Here is a 21,227-nt window from a genome sequence, read left to right on the forward strand (position 1 = left end):
AGCCTCTTTGACTTTTCTTACTATATTAACATTTTTTAATGTTCTGGAAGCATATAGATATATGATTTAATCAGTGGACAGTGTTGGCAAGGAGGGGTTTCAGGGCTTCATGACAGTTATGCTCTCTCCCGAGCCGGGAGATGGAGCCCAACTGCTGTGAAGCCCTGCCCAGATGACTCTGTTAACCAATGCAATGAAGCAAGAGTAAGGAGGGTGACAGTATCACTTTAAATATCTAATTACACCTGGAGTGACATGAACCAAGCACAGAAACACTGCTTCTATACAGTTTAAGGCTATATCCACACACCCGTAGTGCAGCCCGTGGCCGCTCCTGGACTACGAATGTGCATCTGTAGTGCGCCGTGCTTCACAGAGCACTACATTCCCACTTCATTACCAAACCGATCCAGGCCGCAAAATATGGACCGCATTACAGCATGTTTTTTTTTTTTTTTTTGTGGTACAGATTGCGGACTTGTGAACAGGGCCATTCAATACCATTGGTCCTATGTTCTGTCCACAATTGCGTGCCCGCAGTTGTGGACAGAACAGATGTGTGAATGTAGCCTAAGAAGATTTTACGAATTAGTTTGGGGCTGTGCCCATCCAATGTCCTAAACATACATATACCTTGTTTGAGTATGAAATTTTGTTTAATAGCCTTCTGCTTATTTTATCATTATAAAATTTATATTTTTTTTCTTGCATTATTGCAACATGATTATGGTGGAACTGATTTCTATATAAAGATAAGAAAACTGTACTTTTGCTGTGTGTTAAAGTTTTTTACAGCATGTCTGTATATCTGTTGGAGCAGCACTAGAACCTTTATCTATTGCCCTGAATTTTATAGGAGGGATGGAGTGGATGTGTTTTTAGCTTTGCTGTGCATACTGTATATTACCTAGGTGGCGCTCAGTGAATGTTATGCAGGTGTTTTCTTTTGAAGTAGTAGGCTAATTTTTCCTTCACCGTTACTGCAATGCAGAAGTAACCGTGGACAAGTAGAATAGGTATACCTAGGGTACCTGATCCTCTTCATTGCACAATTACATGTCCTTCCTCTGCATTCAGTGCCTATGGGGAGACAGTACAGTACTTGGGTGTTTTCATTGAAGCCCATAGGTATTAATGGAGTGGCGGGGCATTGTTCCTTTCAATGCACGTATTAAAATTTTCATGTTTACACCCCCTGTAAATTGAGCGATATCCCTGGGACATTGCAGGCCCCCTCAGCCATTCAGCAGCAGAGGTAGGACACCGCTACAGCCACTGACTGGCTGAGACCAAGAAGCGTCTGGAAACACAAGCGGCAGAATAAGGGATATTGCAGTTTTTTTTTGTTTTTTTTACGCTCACATCCTCTTTGGCCATTTTGAAAAAAGTGATCCTGCCCGGAGTTCTCCTTTTAACTGCAGATTATTGATTGAAAAAAACAAAACTGTAAATTGTTACTGTATTTAATATTATATATTCTTTTTTTAATTTTCTGAAAAGTGTTATTTTTTATTTGTAGACCAGAGATGACTTTCTTGGTCAAGTGGATATTCCTCTATACCAGTTACCGGTATGTGCTGTTCTCTCAACTGTTGACGTCCTGTTCTGTACCTCTGTAAACCTAATCTGTTGATCACAAGCTAGCCTGCCTTTTTTCATTTATATATGACCACTAAAGATATGTGTGCTTCATTCAGTACAAAGCAAGGCTGCCAGGACAGTTAAGTTTGAAGCTCTACTCTTAGTAAGAAGCTGCCTCACGGCCAGGAGGATTGTGCAGGGTATCAGCTGCCACACGGCCAGGAGGATTGTGCAGGGTATCAGAATTTGTAAAGCTGAAAATAATTAACCTTTTGTTAACTTATAGATGTCGCCAAGTGCTTTGCATTGTTCTTACCCGGCCAGCTCATCATGTGGTAAAGTGGTTAACTTACAGTAAGAGATGTAGACTGGATGTGCTGCCAGGCAGAAGTTTCACTGAGTGTTTATGACCATGACTATGTTACAATCTACATTTTATAGCAGACATCAGAGTTTGGTTTGCCCATAAGCCTATCCAATTAGTAGACTTCTCTGGCATCTTACAATTTTAGTAACTATTTTGCTGTTCTGGCTATTTGTATGTTTTGGAATGTGGAACACGTTTCATATAAAACATCTAGTGTTAGTTTTAATGAACATTTGGCCTTGGAAAACACAACAAAATTGGAATGAAAGGCCATCTTTATTTTAGTATGATGGGGTCTGACCTGCTTTACATATAGATTTGATCTACATAAACAGCTGAGTTCCATACAGTACTTGCTGCACAAGTGTGCAGATTCTGAGCTCAAATCTGTTATCTGCTGTCCCCATATTTATTCTTCATTTAAAGAAGAATTCCGGCAATTTTTTTTATAGAAGTATTGTATTGTCCCCCAAAAGTTATACAAACCACCAATATACACTTATTACACTAGATCTCAGTATTTTGTATGTAAGCGTTTGTCTATTGCATAGCTGTAGTGAACAAGGGGTTACTGTTAATGTATATTATGTACTTTTATTGTCCAATAGAGAGATTCTTCTTTTCTAGCCTATCACTTTCCTTCTCTTTTTGCACACATTGCTTTCCACCATTTACAGGGTCTTTTACATACCCCTGTAGGAAGTAGTCACTTGGTGGGAGGAAGTGTAGCTTCAGTCTTACTCAGATTCTCGTGGGAGGAAGACACACAAAGCGGACGTCCCTGCTGTGGTCGAGCTAGGGCCTGGCTTTGCCAGGACCCCTGTCCGGGACTGTTCAGTGTGGTATAGTGTGAAGTGAGGTAGAGACACACGTGTATGTACCAGCCAGATACACTCAGTTTCTTTACTATATCTACTATATTCACTATGCAGTGCTAAACACTACAAGGAGCACAATTCAGGAAAAAACCCAGCTCACACCAAGAACCACTCTACAAAGTGCAGGGCAGTATCCTACAACACAAAGGAACTAGCCTTGATAGAACAAAGCAACCAAAAGGTCTACGTATTCTATCTCACAGTGCAAGTGACACGGGACACCCTCGGACGCTTCACCCAGGTAACCACGGCTGGGGCTTGTATCACTCTAGAAGGAAGGGAAACTTGACACTGTAACTTTTGATCTAGTTATCTCCTATCCACCGGATAAAGGGTCTATGAAACCATTATCATTTAAAGTTTCGCTATAATGAATGATTCATATACATGAAACATTCACTGATTATTGTTATGGACGATCGTTTTAACATCGTTATATGGTCGCTAATCGTTCCTCAGGACAACCGACACATGTTTTATCTGTAAATGACTTAATACTCGAACAGATATGCAAACGATCTAGCAAGCGAACTACCAAAGATTTTTTTTTCAACGTATTGAAAAACAAAAATAAACAACTTTCCGTTTGTTTAATCATTGGGTGTTATTACACGGGCAGATAATTGCTCATTAGCTGCTAGTGGTCAACATATTGAAGGTTCTCTTTTCCTATTTTATATAATAAAGCCAATTTAAAGTACACTTCTTTCAGAAATGTTGTGTGTGCCAGTTCCTTATAATTTTAAATATCTTTGTTTTCTTTCGGTGAATGGGCACATTGTTAACATCCAAAAGCTTAAACCCTGTATGGAGCCAACACTTTTCAAAAGTTAGATTTTTTTTTTTTTTTTACAGTTTTATATTGCAAGGGTGTTACTAGAAAATGAGCTTTTTGCAAAGGACCCCTCCAAGTTATACTGATCAGTAATACAGGATATTCTCTTCCAGTGCAGAAGAAATCTCTTCGTATTTCTTACCCATCCAGGCCAAACCAGCATGTTGACTTCTCTGGACTGCATACCATGCTCAGATATCTTTGGCCCTTTCCTACTGCAGCCCATCCCTCAATAGTAACATAACCCTCCATCCTTTATGCTTGCCCATGTGCCCCCAAGTACGATGCTTTAGATGTAGTAATGCCTGAGATTAGGAATAAATATCACATCGGGGCAGTATTAAAAATAATGGGGACTGGCCAAACCACAAAATTAAATTAGACCAAAGACCGCCCCCCCCCCCCCCCCCCCCCCCTTAAACACATTACATAGATTTCAGCTTTTGGACTCCTCTCACCTAAGTTGTGCCCATGGCTCCCTTATATCCTACATCGACTCTCCTTCTGGCTCTCCTATCTCTTTCACTGTTTACATCCCTTTAGATCTTAAGATCTTCCCTTTACATCCCTTAAAATCTTTCGGTGTATGTACACATCTTTCTATTATTAGGATTGTTTGTATATGAGTATACAAGTGATCGTAACTAACAACTATCGTTCCATGTATTATGGTAAATAATTTCAGGTTGTTCCAAAAAGTGCTTGTTTGCAATCATTTATCGTTAATTGGTGGAAACAAAAAAATTGATTTGTCTAGTAGGACCCTTAGACTGTAGTCAGCCGTACCTGCCGCCTGATCCCTTTGTTCAGGTAGCGATAAGCCACAGCGAGAGCTCTCTTTCTGCGGCTTACTCCTCCCCTCCACATAGACAACACGGGAATGCTCAGCCGTCAGTTCGACTGTCAGTTATTGAAGGTGTACAGGCACCTTTAGAGTGCTGTAACTGCATTATTATAAGTAATATTTATCAACTTTGATAATAGGTTTATAGCCTTGATACTGTAGCATGTGGTAAACTGTAGTCTGTATGGCTTTCAATCTGTTTTGTCCAAGATGGTCCCTTAACAGAGATCTTGAAAACTGAACACACGTCTCAAAAGAGAGACCCTTGTGATTTGTGTATGTGTTTAATGTATACGTTAACTCCAGTAAGAAAATGTATGTCAAAACTACATTAAATGCATTTAACTGGATTTGTCGCTTTCCATCTCAGTCCATCCTAAATTTGTAAGCAAAGTATACTGCAACACTTAGTGCTAGTTGACACCCAATTGTGTTTGATGTTTTTTTTTTTTTTGTGTGTGCGTGTAATGGACTCCCCTAAAACAACAGTTTCAGAAAATCATTTATTATAGCTCTGTGTTGTGCTGTTAATCTTTTATTCAAACTAGAGCTGTATGACTAAATAGCCAATTGGGTGTTACTAGCTGGGGGCTTTGAGACTTTCAGCTGTGCCAGTTGGCTATTTAGTCATACATTTCGAGTAACAGGGCAAAATCCCTACACAGCTGTAAGAAAACATGTTCCAAAACTGTAATTTTATTAAAAATATGTACATTCACTAAAACAGGTGAGAAGAGACCACAGGTCACCTTTAATATTGATGGTAGTCACAAAAAAATCTGTCTATAGTATCATAATTTGTACTTCTGTGTGTGATCAGAAATTGTAAAATTCACTTGGTCATCTCTGCTTTATTCCAGACAGAAAATCCCCGGTTGGAGCGACCATATACGTTTAAAGACTTTATTCTTCATCCACGAAAGTAAGTTCTTTATGTGTACCTTTCCTATTCTGTCCAGCTATTTCTTATTGAATTTTCATATAGATTTTATAAATGTTACTCATCAATATATGTTCCATCAATTGATAGAGCTTGTTTACTAAACCTAGAATAAAATACAGTTTAAATACAGTTTCTACCATATTAGTTAAAAAGCACTGGCACTATTAGATGAGGGTGATCTGGATAAAGTTGTCGGTCACTATTTGGCAGTTTGTTTCTGAGCTGGAAGAGCCCATTATGTGGGGGGAGATCTACAGTATGCTGTTTTCCTGGATGCTGGATGATAGTATATGAGCAATAGTGTAATATAAAGATATCTTGTGTAATATAGAGAAGGAGAAGACATAAGTAGTGTAGCAGTAACCTCTGTCCTCAATGTGGTGTTTTCTCCCTGGGAGAAGATTGTGTGTTTTACTTCAGTGTGCTATGGCTGCAGCAGGCTGCATGTGTGTGCTATGGCTGTGGCAGGCTGTTTGTGTGTGTGTGTGTGTGTGAGAGAGAGAGGCATAAACTAAAGGGGTGTTCTGGGCAACAGTGAAAAATCCAGGGAGATATGAGATGATGAGATCATTATAAAGAAGTCCTATTTACACATCCCCTTGTCCCTGCAGTGCAGCGTCACTGCTCATGGTCCAACGCCTCCGATCCTGTGATGTCACAGCCCCACTCAGAAATGCCCATTCAGCCAAACAGTGATTAAGGTGGGACACAGATGACTGAGTAGTTCATGTGTGGCTGTGACAATTCAAGATTGTGGACGCTGACAGAGAGCTGATAAGTCTAGGACAATGTTTGACCTCTATATCACAGGTATCTGGCATTGTTAGCAGTTTCCCTTTGGGTACTGTGAATATTTAGTTAGAAATATAGTCAGCAGAAAAAGACCTCCTGGTCCATCCAGTCTAGTTCTAAGTTCTTCAGGACATGGTGGCTGGAGACTGGCTGCATCCACTGCACACACAGGAGAATCTGCTTTATTTCTTTGCCTTATTCACTCAGAGGTTGCCCCAGGATCATGTAGGACAGTAAGAAGAAGCTGCTGAGCCAAACATACTTTACATCAGTGTCTGATTGGCCATTTATGAAGGAGCTGAAGTCAATCTGTCCCTGGTAAAACTCAGGAGTTGGAGTCAGAGCTTACCGACTCCACAGCCCTGGTTACATTAAAGGGGCATTTAATTTGTTGCTTTAATTAAGGTATATTATTGTGTAATGTAAAAGTTTATTCAAATAAATGTATAGGTTTTTATATTTTACTACTTTACTTTCATTGAGTGCCAGCAGTAAGGGGTAACACAGGCCCCTTTGCTGCTACCAACATTTGTTTCAGGAACTGCAGGGCTGTCTAAGCCCTGGAGTTCCCGAACTCTGCTGTGATCAAGCACTGTTGCACGCTACTATACAGAGCAGGGTCCCATCAACCGGCCTTGTACTGTACAGTAGCAGGGGAAGGGAGGCTGCCCAACACAATTGCTGTGTGCAGCTGCCTCTGCACAGCAAGTGGTTATTGCAGATAACAAGTGCTATCACTGCATGCCTGTAGGTCAGTATAGACTAAACCTAGCTTTAAATTAATATTTTTAGATTCTGGAAACTGTATGTTTTTTTTTTTCTATAGATGTTTTAATAATTAAAGTGTACCTCTTAAGTTTATTAAAAATGCCTGTAGTGCAGCACATTCATTCACGGTATTCTTTTTCTGAATCCCTTTAATTTTGAATTTGGTGCTGAAATACTTTTACGGAGCACCGATTGTTACCATTCCCTGATGCTCATAACCATGCATTAGGAGACAAAGCCTCCAGCCCTATCTCTATACTATCTGTATCAAGCACGAGTAGCTAGGTAGAAAAAAAATTCTACTGTGTGTACAACTGTACATAAATACCAAGTAAAGTTCCCATGGCATACATGACAGCTCCACAGAGTTTCAAGAGTTAAATGAATGTGTTCCAGAGAAATGCAGAAGAATTTGCGTATGCCATAAAGTGCCACCTGTTCCAATGAATTATCATATTATCTCAGGCCTAAATGAATATTACATTCTGTTCCCAAGATTGTTTATGGAGGAGTTAGCCAATGCCCCTACTAACCCCCTCTTCTAATAGTAATAATAATACATTTGGCTTCATGTAGTCATGTTGGCTTTTGTATTATAGCTCCACTCATGATTGCACTAAAATACTGCAAGATCCCTTTATTTTAGTGGAAAAGAATATCTCTAAACGATCATAATATTGTGCTGTGTTCTCGGACATTTATTTTTTATGCCGATTTTAAAATACATTATATGTAAACATGTGATAGAGGAAAATGCTATACATGGCATCTTACATTAGAAATAAATTCTAAGCACATTTTTGTCCAGGTCCCAGACCTGAAACCAATAACACAAGTTTTCTTACTTCAGGCAGAGCTTCCAGTGTTTTACAGTTCTGGTTTTCACTGGGCACGAAGATGGAATGTCTTTGCATACTTCTGACCACATTCTAGAGAACTCTGAAAATATGTTTGCTTAGGGCTTTGACCGTTCAATTCATACTCATTACATTTCAGGCTTTTTTATTTTGCAATTTATTACAAGTGTTTGGCTGTTTAGGATCATTTATGTTGGCAGTAATGTCACAGCTATAAACACACAAACAATCCTGCTATGAGTTTATATGTTAACTAGATCTGAGAAGAATGTATTCTTCAGATAGTCACTTGTGTAATAGCTCCTGTTATAAGGCAGCGATCAGTCAACATGCACAATGTCTACTGATCCTTGTCATTCAAAATGTTGAAAGATTTTTGAACGATAGCGACGATCTGCTGGCCGTTGATCCGTGTAATAGGAGCGGCGGCAGGAGATCATTGCTATTGTCCGAGGAGCCCCTCCCACAGCTTGCCGCGACCACCCCTCCAACCCGCACTCTGGCCCACTCGCTGTCAGGGAGTGGGGAACAAAGAGCAAGCAAGCGCTGATCTGACAGGTTGGCGCTTGCTTGCTCTTCACCATCGGCCCATGTAATAGGGGCTTTAAAGATGCCTACAAAATTATGAAAACCTTTCAAATCATTATGGACTTATATGTATAAAGCCACTTTAAAGAATAGCAGTAGCAGTATTTAGCATGTCTTTCATACAGTGACGATACCAGAAGTGGTTATCTAGCTGAAAGAGCTAGATAACACTGCATTAGATAGTGCCCGTTGGACGTATACATGGGAGGATTCTGTGCACATACCTCCAAGGTATATTTACATAAGGGATGAGTGGGGCATTCCCCTTAATGACTTATATATGCCATAATAGAGTAATTTAAAGAGAGGTCCACCTCTGCCAGCTTGATGTGCTCAGGGAATTCTCCTTATCCTAGATGTAAACTGGAACGTGAACTGAAACAGAATGTTTACAATAGTTCAGAATGTTTTAGTTTATAATGATTAGCCAGTATTTTTTCCGTTATTCCACAGCTTTAATTCTAGAAGTAGTTTTACTAAAACTCCAGAAACAATTAGCTGATCTAACCCTGTGGAGGATAAATACTAATGTATAATGAATAGAGATGAGCAAACCTTGAGCATGCTCGAGTTCATCCAAACCCGAGCGTTCTGCATTTGATTAGCGGTGGCTGCTGAAGTTGGATAAAGCTCTAAGGTTGTCTGGAAAACATGGATACAGCCCATGACTATATCCATGTTTTCCACATAGCCTTAGGGCTTTATCCAACTTCGGCAGCCCTCGCTAGTCAAATACCGAACGCTCGGCTTCAGATGAACTCGAGCGTGCTCGAGGTTCGCTCATCTCTAATAATGAACATCAGCAGCCACAAAGTGACTCTGCTAGGAAAATGAGGGTTATAGATCCAACATCTGGAAGACTTGAGTTTTTTTTTAATACAAGTAAATTACAAATCTATGTATAACTTTCTGACATTCGATTTGAAAGAATTGTTTTTCGGCAGAGTATCCCTTTAATTCCGCTCTTCTTTCTTAGAGAAGATAAAAAAAGAGGGGTAGGGGGCACATGGAGGAATGTCAGGATACATGTTTTGGGATGGATTTCTTTTAGCTCTTGAATGAAGTTATGATCTTTTTATGTTTGTTTTCAAACACTGTTTTATCATTTAATGGTCATAAATGTTCTTGCCTAATGTTTTTCCCAACAGTCATAAATCCAAAGTCAAGGGACATCTGCGATTAAAAATGACTTATTTACCTAAAAACAGTGGATCGGAAGATGAAAACACAGAGCAAGGAGAAGAGGTGGAGGTCAGTTTAGCAGTGTATGTTTATAGCAGTCTAGTCAGCTGTATAATATGAGGTCTTTAGTTCCCTTTATAAGAGCAATATCTATTGATTTATTTTGAATTTTAATATCTTCTCTCTGAGTATGTTTTATTGTTATTATTTAATCTTCTGTTGATGATTTGAGAATTAGAAATACCGAAAATGACTGTCAGAAGCTCTGTAGATAAAAATATTTAAAAGGCGTTCTAATTTGGTGAAGGAAGCCTGTAGCCTGTAGCTAGGTTCATCACTTTCTAGAAACTTTAAATAAATGTGTGTGTGTGTGTGTATGTATGTATGTATGTATGTATGTATGTATATATATATATGTATGTATATGTATATGTATATATATATATATATATATATATATATATATATATATTATAAAAAATGTATTTTATACTATATTGTAATATATTGTACAAATATGCCTCTTAGCTGCAGAGGAAGGCACGGACACTGCACTGTATAAAGTCAGTTCAATGCCAGTGTATTGTCCTCTATGCTACGGCTGCTGCTTCTGTGTATGGAAGAAACAGGGATAGAGGACCTAGATCTCCTCTTCTCAGCGTGTTGTATTTGGACGATATAGTAGTACGTCTCTGCTGTCTTTGCACATTCTGGAGCTGTGTTATAAGAAAACTGGCAATTAGAGATGGAAAATAAAATTCAGTGAGGATCTGTTGGTAAATGCATATATTCGCCAGAAGAGGTGAAGAATTTTAGTTGACTTCTAAGAAGTCAACTAAAGTGATGGCCCAGGTGTTATATCTTACTATAGAAATTTAGAATGCAGTGGCATAATGACCCTCTCTGGGTTTTTTTTTTGTATGTGCTTTTACACTGTTTTTCAATTTGACAGCAGTTAGTTTATGTTAATGTAAACTGACAATTGCTAACTCCAGAGGTTAAAGTAGATCCATCCTCACAATTTATTGCCTTGTTGAAGAGGAGAATAATGTAGTAAGGTCGTTCATGGCCAGTTTTACAGTCAAGAAACACTGATATGAGAGACACTTACGAGGGGGATGGGGGAAAAAAACATACATACAGTACCTCTTGCAGGCTGCAGCTGTGTTCCCTTCTGGCTCTGCAAGCATTTAAGTGATGTCACAATGCTGGGGGGGGGGGGGGGGGGGGGGGGGTGTAGAGAGAGCCTCATGTGGCCGGAGAAATAATGCTTGTTTCAACTATTTATTTATATTGGGTTACACAGCAACTATATCCATACAGTACACATAACCATATCCTTAAACTGCTTGCATTCTAGGTAAACTGTATTTGAGATATATTTATAGCAACATTATATATCTTGGTTTTGACCTCTCTTTGTTTTTACTTAGCCTGGCTGGGTTATATTGGACCAACCAGACCCTTCTTATCACCAACAACAGCAGGAATTATCTCCTCTACCTCCAGGGTGGGAAGAGAAGCAGGATATCCTAGGCAGGACTTATTATATCAATCATCAGTTTAAGAGAACACAGTGGCAGAGACCTACCATTCAGTAAGTAATTGATGTACTACTTTATGATATATATGTATTTTTTTCAATAAATCAATGAATTTCAGCAGTATAATGGCAAGATGTCCTTGTATAGCTGCATAGATTGCCACAGTAGCTTGCAAAAAGCCACTCTTGGGCCATTGTAGCGAAACAGCGTAGTAACTGTGAAACTGTTACCCGAGCATCCACCATGTAGTGTTGCACAGTCACCCACTGTTTGTTGCATTACTGCAGCTTGAAAGCAGATTCACGGTTTCCTATATAAACTACTTTATAAGAATCATATCAATTTCTCAATATTTTTTCATATTAATGTCATGAGTGATAAATGCTGTTGTACTTATCGTGCAGTTATTTTAAAGTTGCCCAACGTTTTATAAATCTGTGTGTGGGTTTTAAATCATTCTTTAAAATGTGTAATGGATGAGTGAACTGCAGACCTCTATTGAACAATGTGAATATGTGTAGACATGTTGTTTTATACTTTGTTTCCACTCTGAGGCTCATATTCTTTAGTGATTAGAACAATATTTAAGTTGGTATGAGCATCAGATTTCTGTATTTCTGTGCTGAAAGTACAAAATAAAGTGTGACATTTTCCCAGAGATGGCAATGCAGGTCCAGAAAGTGGCAGTGCCCAGCTGGAGGCTCAACGTGCATTTACTACCCGAAGGCAAATTTCTGAGGACACAGAAGCTCCAGAAGCCAGGGACTCTCCAGAGGTAATCTGATAATGCACTCAAATGGGTCTAAACTGTAGTACAAAGTGTATCAAAACCTAAAAACAAAAAACATTATAGGAACAAGGAATGAATTCACAACTGAGTATTAATCGATCTAAAAAAAACACATCAATTCTGAAGTCCACAAAGTATAATCGTACAATTCAGATTAACAAATGTGAACGTTTTTGACTTCATCGGGAATAAAAATATTTACTGACTAACTGACTGTATATCTTTTTTGGACTAATGGCAATTAGTGCTCATATCAACTAATACTGCGTTGTTCAACTTTGTGATATTACTTATGTGCACATTACTATCCCTCTGTCTCAATGTGTAATTCTTGAAAAGGCTTTAAAGAGTAACTGTCGTCAAAAAAACTTTTTATATGTCAGAGAGACATATAAAAAGACAAGTTTTTATCAGTCAAGGTCTGAGTTTTTATCGGTCTGGTTCCTTTGTATGGAGAGGATAGGAGAGATAACTTTAATGGTGCGTTCACACCTACAGGATCTGCAGCTGATTTTCTGCAGCAGATTTCATTTAAATAACTGAACACAGCATCAAATTTGCTGCAGATCCTGTAGGTGTGAACGCACCCTAAGTCAGCTGTACCCCTGCTCTGTGTCTGTAGTGCACACAAGCCTGGAATCTGGGGGCGTGTCCTGTTGCTGCACAGCAGGATAAATTCCCATTTTTTAAGATGGCTGCTCTCACGAGCGGTTTCCATGCTGACACAATCATACCAAAATGACTGAGTTAACAGCCAAAATGCTTTCAAAGGTAACTTTTTATATGGTACACCATATTTACTTGCCCACTGCATATTCTTATATGTCTGTAATCTTAACTATATTTTTTATTAAATTCAATACATTAGTTACACCATTAGTAGGCGCATAGCTAGATAGATAGGGGGGGGGATGATGAAGTAAGGAAAGAGAGTAGAAGAGATGTGGAAAGGTTTAGATGAAGCATCTCCTTATACGTCTAATTGCTTCCCTCATTCTGCCACACATGCTACTTCTTCAATGTCGGTCTCCATCCTACTTTGTGGCTCTTTTTCTTCTTTATCCTCCTCTTCACTTATGCTGATTTTCCCCTCCTCCAACTCCAAATCAGCAATGTCGGCTGCATCGGGAAAGTTGGTGTTTCTGAGCATTTAGTGCTGCAGAGTAAGAAGGAGTCTATCGTCTTTTCCAAAATATTGTTCTCTTCCTCATCCATATTCTTTGCCAGGCTTTGCATGGTAATATGCAGGTCTAGCAGGAGCTTGCCGGTCATCTGTGGGCCTTGTTTGGGGTAACCAGCAGATGCTTTTTCATTCTGTCTTGTATGATTCTGCCATGACTGGCAGATAATTCATACAAAGAGCAAATAAAATACTGCAAAAATGCAATCCAATCGCACTGGCTCTATCCTACTAAAGGGTGATCCAGCAATGACTGTGGAGCAGGCAACATCCACAGCTCTAGATTCTACAGCTGGTATATCACAGAGAGTCATTATGACATCATACCCATTAAAGGAACAGTCCTGATACACATGGGAATATACTGTTATTCCCTATCGTCACTTTAATTGTTAAACCACATTTTAATAACCAGTCCTATTGCTGGCCTCTATACCTCCTATAGTTTATATATTTACATGTGTATATGATCAGTCATCAGGCTATATGAGGATGTCTAATAGAGTGACTTTGCTAAAATTTGTAAGGCCAAAAAGATCCTAAACAAATAAAAACTACATTTTTTTAAATCTATACTTCTTCCTGACCTGCCCAGCAGTTCCTTGGTTATTTGTCTCTGGGAAAGCTGGGTGACACTGCCATCTACAAGACTGCCATCTAATGGCCATAACAAACCATGTAGAGATTAGATCATACTAGACTAATTTTTCACAGCCTGTGGCTATCCAGCTGTTTGTGCAGGGTTGGGGATGTCATGATACCAGAACTTTGACTTCCATACCGATACCTTCTTTAGTATTACAATTCCCTAAACAAAAATGATACTTTGTCACATTTTTTTTTTAAATGCAAAGATACAAAGTCTGTCAATTTTTTTTTTCTCCTTCCAGTGTTGATTTGAAGCTCATGTAGGGCACTGGACAGGGTCCTCTTCCCCTTTTAGGGTGCGTTCACACGTACACGATCTGCGGCAGATTTGATTTGCTTTGAATCTGCAACTTCAAATCTGCTGTGGATCCTGTACATATGAACACACCCTTACAGAAAGTTTGTCATCTGGAATTAATGCCAAACTGCAGACACTGTTATCAGTGTTTTTTTTTTTTTTTTTAGTCTCCCACCTCCAGTTCACACTTGCCAGTAAATTTGGTGTCTTTTCGAGGGGGAGTGGGGGGTGGATGGGATGGTGGTATTGGTCAGGACTGGTGTGGCCGTGTTATCCAGTCACAGTATGGCAGTATTGGTCAGGTCTGGTATGGTGGTATTGATCAGGTTTGGTGTGGCGGTGGTAAATGTGACTCCTGGAGCTATTACCTACTAATCTACCAATCCTGTGGTGAAAATTCCTTTAGACAATATGCATAATGCTCTAATGATTGATTCAATGTGGAAATTTGTTTAAAATTTGTTAAAAAAAATTTGTTAAAAAACCATGAAACGCAATTCAGACAATGTTTCTACATGTAGAGAAATGCATGTGACCGAAACCACGCTCCCCAAGATGTGGCGTCTTCAGGTTTAGTGCCTAGGGCAGCAGCAGCTTTTAGTAAGCCCCTGTCTGTTATATATCTAAGCAAAGCAATCACTGCATTGGATGATTGATCTGTGACTATGTGTATAACTGAATGCTCTGCTTGCCGATGCCCCCTTCTGGTGGCTGCACCCGGGGCAGCTGCCCCTCTACTCCCCCTCCTTACACCCCTGGCCGAATGTACATTGAAACTTTGTTTGCATCAGTTTTCGGATTTAAGAATTAATAAATTTTAGAATTATTTAATAGGTACAATGATGGTCATTAGTCCAAATTTGAAATGTTCTTAAGTTGTGAAATTTATTTTCTTAAAAATAAATTTAAATGTGTATGGCTGGGCCTGGTGAAGGTCAAATTTTCACATTCCTTGATCTGAATAAAATGGTTGCATTAGTTTTGTAGGATGTTAATGCCAGGGGTTCTATGGGTTGGACACTCACAATCCTGTATTAATAGCCCCTTTTAACCCTTTCATGACCTGGGATCATTGATGCCTCAATGCCCAGGTCGTGATTTCACATCAGCTTATGAGATCATAATGATCCCATAAGCTGATGTCACTATGTCTGCCCCCTCTTCGCTGTCCCCTGTCATAATCTTTTGACAGCGGCAGGGGAGAGAGGGGAGGGGGCAGAGCGCACGGGCGCGTGTCCTGCTTTCCCTCCTGTCCCTTGCCGGCCTCTATAGCCTGAGGCTCCCGGTTTCTATGATTCTATGACTACCATCTGCAATCAGTTCGCAGAGCCCCGATGCACACCTGCATACCTCTACAGAGGGAAAATTGTCAGAGCACGGCTCCGGTGCTGAGAGTTCCGTCAGGTCCCCGGCTATCACTGATAGCCGGGACCGGCCACGGATGACACAGGTGTAGCTCCTACGCCTGTGTCATCCTCTGCAGTAAAATAACATCGCTGAAGCACCATGCATAGGCTGCAGCGACATTAATTTACTGTGCAGCGGCGGGAGGGGGTTAATATGAAAGTAAAGTAGATGTTAAATGTCTTTTGGAGAAAATCATATACTATTTGTGTAAACAACCAGGTTATATGCAGTCTTGCAGGTGGATATATCTGCAGACATAATTAAACTCTGTACATTTTATTACAATAATGATTAACACCAACAGCACTGCATAAACAGATGCAGACTCTTCTTAAAAAATTGATTGGTTTCATGTTTTCTCTAATAGAGTTGGGAGATTATTACAGAGGATGACGCTACGATATACAGCAACCATTCTAATCAGCCCACCGCTGGCAATGACATCCAAGTGCAAGTCACTGATGAGCTCACTACCAGACTCCACATATCTGGAAACGTAACCAGTGGTAGACACAACTCCAACACTGTAAGTAATGGTTCTTGTAAATATCAGCTCATCCAAAGTCTGTAAATCTTAAAAGCAAAGCAAACACAGTTAATACAATATGCAGAGAATGGGGATGTTCAATTGCCTGTATCATTTAAAGTAGCACTCTGCTTTTTTTATTTTAGTTGATGCCCAGCTGCAGGCTCCCCGGTATACTCTCCCATGATGACCACTTTCCCTTGGCACAGTGTCATTATGATGATACAAACCCATTTGGATTCCGCTGTGGTAAAATAATAATCAAGGCTGAGTATACCAGGAAGCCTACAGCCAGGGAGAAAAAAAGTGGATTGATACTTCAAAAGAGAACATTGTGCAAGGGTTATCCTGCCCATAAATTGTATGCCCTCACTGTATTATCAATAAAAGGGAAACAGCGCTACATTGCTGCTGCAGCCCCTTCATTTTCAGATCCGTCTGCTCCCACAGGTTTGACCCCTGCAGACGATACTAGGATACAATATCATTTTACAGTATGAAAATACCTTTTAATATACATTGAATATACATTACTTTTCTGCCTTGCAATAAAGTCCCCCCCCCCCCCCCCCCCCCAGGAAACGACCAGATATTAATTCTGTCACCAGTTCTCATGACCATTGCCCCAGCTTTAAAACTAAACTCATGGATGTTTGTTTAGATAAAATATAAAAAGAAAAAAAGAGCATGCATTAAAGTCTAAACCATGTTTCAGTTCTCTGCCATGCTTCTGTTCTGAAGTGGTACTGTGTCAGAAGAAGCTTGTGGCCATGACCCTCTTAGTTTTTAAAATCCTTGGTGGTCCAGGAGGATGGGTGCCTGTCATTAAATAATGGCCTAGCCTATCATTTGTACTACTATTCAGATATGCTCCATGTTTCTTACTATATATACATCTTTGTTTTTTACATTTTATGAAGGCCCATTCCAGCAGAAGAGAGAACCTGCAATCCTATACACAAGAAGAACTTCCCACATTACCTGTTGTAAGAATGTTTTTCCTTCCAAGCTTAATAACGAACTAGTTGTGTTGTCTAATATAACAATGTCTTAACCCTTTGTCTTGTGATCTGTGTGCAACATGGACAGATCTCAAATCTGGGTGTTGTTTTTTTTCTGTTTTACTTCTTGGAGACATTATTTATTAGCTTTAGGGGTATCCCCACTCTAACTCTAGTCCTCGTGATAGACTACCAATAGCACCCTGGTTAATTGGTCAATTAAATGATGTTAGAAGTTTCCTATCATTTTGGTGCTGCAGAAACCAGTCTTGAAACCTCTAGAGCAGTCTTTTGGTTCTCCTCTGTCAGGTGCCGTCACCTGCCAGCTCCATTGTATATGATGTCACTATTTTCATCCATTCTAGCCTGCCCACAGCCCTCTTCAGCCTTAACACTCACCCTTTCATCTCTTCCCGGCCACAAGCCTTATTATTGCAGTGCATGCCCTGCTATATAACAGACAGCGATGCAGGCCATCCGAGCTGTGCTTGTGCTCCACTGAATACCTGCCTACAGCCTTCTCCCTAACCGCACATACTGTTGTGGCCCTGTTGTGGGAAGGTTGCAATTTCACTGTAATTTTATAAATTGCGATAAAACTGTAAAATATTAAAACAATTATGCAAATAAAAATTTTGTCAAGAATGCCACTGCAACAGTACACTATGTTGTGTAGAGGGTTGTGGGCAGGCATTCAGTGTGGCAGAAACACTACTGTTTCAGTTATAACAGTTAGAATTTATACATTTTGTAGTACTTTTATGACTTCTTAAAGGGATTTTCCAATTTATTATTACCTGTCCCCAACCACTGGGCCTCCAGGGATCTCTAGAGCGGTGCCCCAACTGTTCCATTATTTCTCTATGGAGCCACTGGAGAGAGCCAAGTGCTGTACTTGACTATCTCCAATAGCTCTATAGAGCTGCAGGTCACGTATCGACCCCCACGGCTTCATTCAAAACAAAGCAAACTTGGGACGCCACTCAGCAGTTTTATGGGGGGGGGCAGAGGTCAACCCCCCGCACCCCCGCAATGTCATACTTGTCCTCTATCTTGTGGATAAGGGGACAAGTAATATTAAATTGGAAAACCTCTGTAATGTCCCAGAAAACCCTTTTAACCACTTAAAGGGAATTTGTCAGGTCCGTACCAGGTAAGGTACAGAGCTGCAGACACAGGAAGATTAGTGATGGGGAAGTTAACAAATTATACCTTTTAGTCCTTTAAAGATGCCCATTTACAGAGTTAGAAAAGTCACCTTTTTTTCTTGGAAGTTCAAGTGCCAAACTAGTGATGCTGAGCCACAGCATGCACACCTCTCCCTCACCTCTCACTTGAATTGATGTACAGGGCTGAGCTTTCAACTCTGTACATTAGTTAGCCAAGGCAGGGAGAGGAGGCATGTATGCTGCGGCTCAGCATCACTTCTGTACTCCAGCTTCTGAGGAAAAATGCAATTTTGACTCTGGAAATGGTCATCAGCAAAGACAAAGGCATCATTTGTCATTTATCTGCCTGTCTGCCTGCCTGTTTATCTGCAGCTCTGTACCTGGTATGGACCTGACAGTTTCATTTAAAGTGTCACTGTCGTTAAAACTTTAAAAAACTATATCAACAGTTGCATATTTTTTTTATTATTATTAATATTATTTATTTATAAAGCGCCCTTAATTCCAGAGCGCTATTCAAGCAATGGGGGTAACAAACAGGAACTATACAAGATCAAAACACATTACATGAAGGCAAATGGCAGACTGGTACATGGGGGAGGAGGACCCTGCCCCCGAGGGCTTACAATCTATAAGGCCCGTGTTTCCTATGTCATCTTTACGCTCACAGAGAGAAAGGCAGTCATGGGACTGAGACATTGAGCCGTGACTCTCTGTACTGGTCAGACTTAGGTGAGACAGTATTTAGTATTTTAGTACAGCATGATAACAGAATAGAAGAAGAAAGTAAATGGAAAACTTGACATATATCACATCTACTGTTGATTTTGATTGTGAAAGTTATAACGACAGGTACACTTTTTTTTTTTATTATTATTTTTTTAATTTACTTAATATCATCTTTTTTTTTTTTTTAAAGTAAACTTTGCTTGTGCTTTGTTTCAGCTGTTACCAACCTCTTCAGGGTTACCACCTGGTTGGGAGGAAAAACAAGACGAGAAAGGAAGGTCATATTATATAGATCATAATACAAGAACTACAACATGGGAGAGGCCTGTAGTACAGGTACTACAAAGTTGTTCTCACTTGTGAAATTTACTAATAGTATGAACACTTCTTAGGCTTAGAATAAATTCACTCTGCGTTTTTTGCTGTTTCCCATTGAAACTGATCCATTTTATAAGTACATAAAGATATGGATGACCCTTTTTTTTTTATTCGTTACATTAAATGTACTGAAATGGTAAACTGTAAAACAAGACTTTTACTAGAGGCTGCAGTACAGATGAAGATACAGCTGGAGGTCAGGAGAAGTAAGTGACATCTTACCAAAGAGGAGCAGAACACCCATCATTTTGACAGGTGTTGTGCGCCTCCTAGGGTGCTAAGTGGGGATGTGCATCCCCACATAACCCCTTCCTCGCCGTTTTTACATTTTGACTCAAATGAGGATATACCGAATGACCTTTATTCTCATTGTTCCTTACACTATGGAAACATAACAGCAGATTACAGTCTTCTAACCTGCTGTTCGTTTCTCCTAAGCCGTTTAGTTAAAGCAGCTTTGAGGGACTATAAGGTGATAAGGAATGACATACCCAGAGGTTGATGCACATAGTTCCAGACAAAAACAGTGTTCAATGGTACATTTGCAAAATGTCATCCTTATTAATATTAAATGACCTTCAAACTTCAAGCAGTTATGTCTTTCAATAGCAGCGATGCAGAGTAACATATCTACTGACATCACAAATTAAGTGGTTGGATCCCTGGCCTAGAATTTCAAGACTTATAGCACAAGTAAAAGATTTAGGCTATGCGCAGACAAGGTTTTAAGAGTCATTTTAAATCTTAAAAATTTCCACTTTCTTTTTGGGGATGCATTTTTGTTGCTGCGAAAGCAGAGAAAATAGGCAAGTGTAAAGGTCCCTGGGTTCGGCCATCAGTATAAAGAGTATGGGGGACTTCCGAGACCCCTCCAGTAGATGTCAGTGAACATAGGGGTTGGGCATGATAGAGTTTGACTGCCCAACGCCTTTGCCTCCAGTCTGATCTGATCTTGCAGAAAAGTTACTGTAGTACAGACTGATAAAAAAGCTAATACCGCCTTCTATCTAATAATGATACACTATAGGGGAAACTTATCAAGGGTTTTGAACCTATTTTTAGGTGAACGATTGGATTTTTCGCCCATTTCTGGTCTAAGTTCTATGGACTATGGGCTGCCCAGACAATCAAGCGATCACCCAGGCACCTCTCCGCGGCCCCCCGGCTCTCACCCACTCACTGCTGGAGCAGGTAGCAGCGAGCGGGGAACGAGGAGCAAACGAACGCTGACAGCTCTGGTTTGCTCCTCACAGTCGCCCAGCGTAATAGGGGCTTTAGCCTCCAAATTCTCCAGATCTCAATCTGATCGAATATCTGGGATTTACTGGAAAAATAAGTTTGATCTATGAAGGGTTGTTCCTCAGAACTTGCAGTAAACATTGCTAATATGTTGTTGCCAGATGTTTTTGCAGGATCTATGCAACATTAGGTAGATGAACATTAGGTGGTTGGAAAGTGTTCAGTTGTTTGTTGGAAAACATCCTCGTACTCAAGTTTCCTGTAGAGCAAGTTTTATTGTTTGTAGCTGTGTGTATGTGCAGTCTTTGTTTATGGAAACTCTGTGTAAAAGCCTTCAGGGCATTTTTGGTGGTAAAGCTCAGAACCTTATGTGTCCTAAATTTTCAATCTCAGAAGCCCATGCCTGTTGAAATGTCACAGACGTCGCCCACACAGAATGTTCCTAGTGGTCGTCATCAGCAGTCGCCAGCATATGAATCCACCAAGCAGGCCGTGGACCAGGATCAAGGATTCCTTCCTAAAGGCTGGGAAATGAGGCATGCCCCAAGTGGACGTCCTTTCTATATCAATCACGTCACAAAGACTACAACATGGGTATTGTGAATCTTTCACTTTTATTAATGATCACATTGTGCCATCTCTGCTAAAACCACTGCACAGCCACTTTGCTTTTACATATTCAT

The 21,227-nt window shown here is 40.0% G+C and overlaps 1 protein-coding gene across 2 annotated transcripts in view; it reads left to right on the forward strand.

Moving 5' to 3' along the window:
* The window catches only part of NEDD4 (NEDD4 E3 ubiquitin protein ligase), a 118,141-nt gene that overhangs the window by 67,194 nt on the left and 29,720 nt on the right, over positions 1–21,227 (forward strand). For both annotated transcript variants that reach the window (XM_069982455.1, XM_069982446.1), the window contains 9 exons: positions 1,520–1,570; positions 5,366–5,427; positions 9,602–9,704; positions 11,069–11,232; positions 11,837–11,954; positions 15,870–16,028; positions 16,949–17,014; positions 19,144–19,263; positions 20,938–21,138. In XM_069982455.1, the coding sequence (XP_069838556.1) occupies positions 1,520–1,570; positions 5,366–5,427; positions 9,602–9,704; positions 11,069–11,232; positions 11,837–11,954; positions 15,870–16,028; positions 16,949–17,014; positions 19,144–19,263; positions 20,938–21,138 (1,044 nt within the window). The remainder of the gene's footprint in view (positions 1–1,519; positions 1,571–5,365; positions 5,428–9,601; positions 9,705–11,068; positions 11,233–11,836; positions 11,955–15,869; positions 16,029–16,948; positions 17,015–19,143; positions 19,264–20,937; positions 21,139–21,227) is intronic.

Source organism: Dendropsophus ebraccatus, chromosome 1, assembly GCF_027789765.1.
Source record: "Dendropsophus ebraccatus isolate aDenEbr1 chromosome 1, aDenEbr1.pat, whole genome shotgun sequence".
Lineage (NCBI taxonomy): Eukaryota > Metazoa > Chordata > Amphibia > Anura > Hylidae > Dendropsophus > Dendropsophus ebraccatus.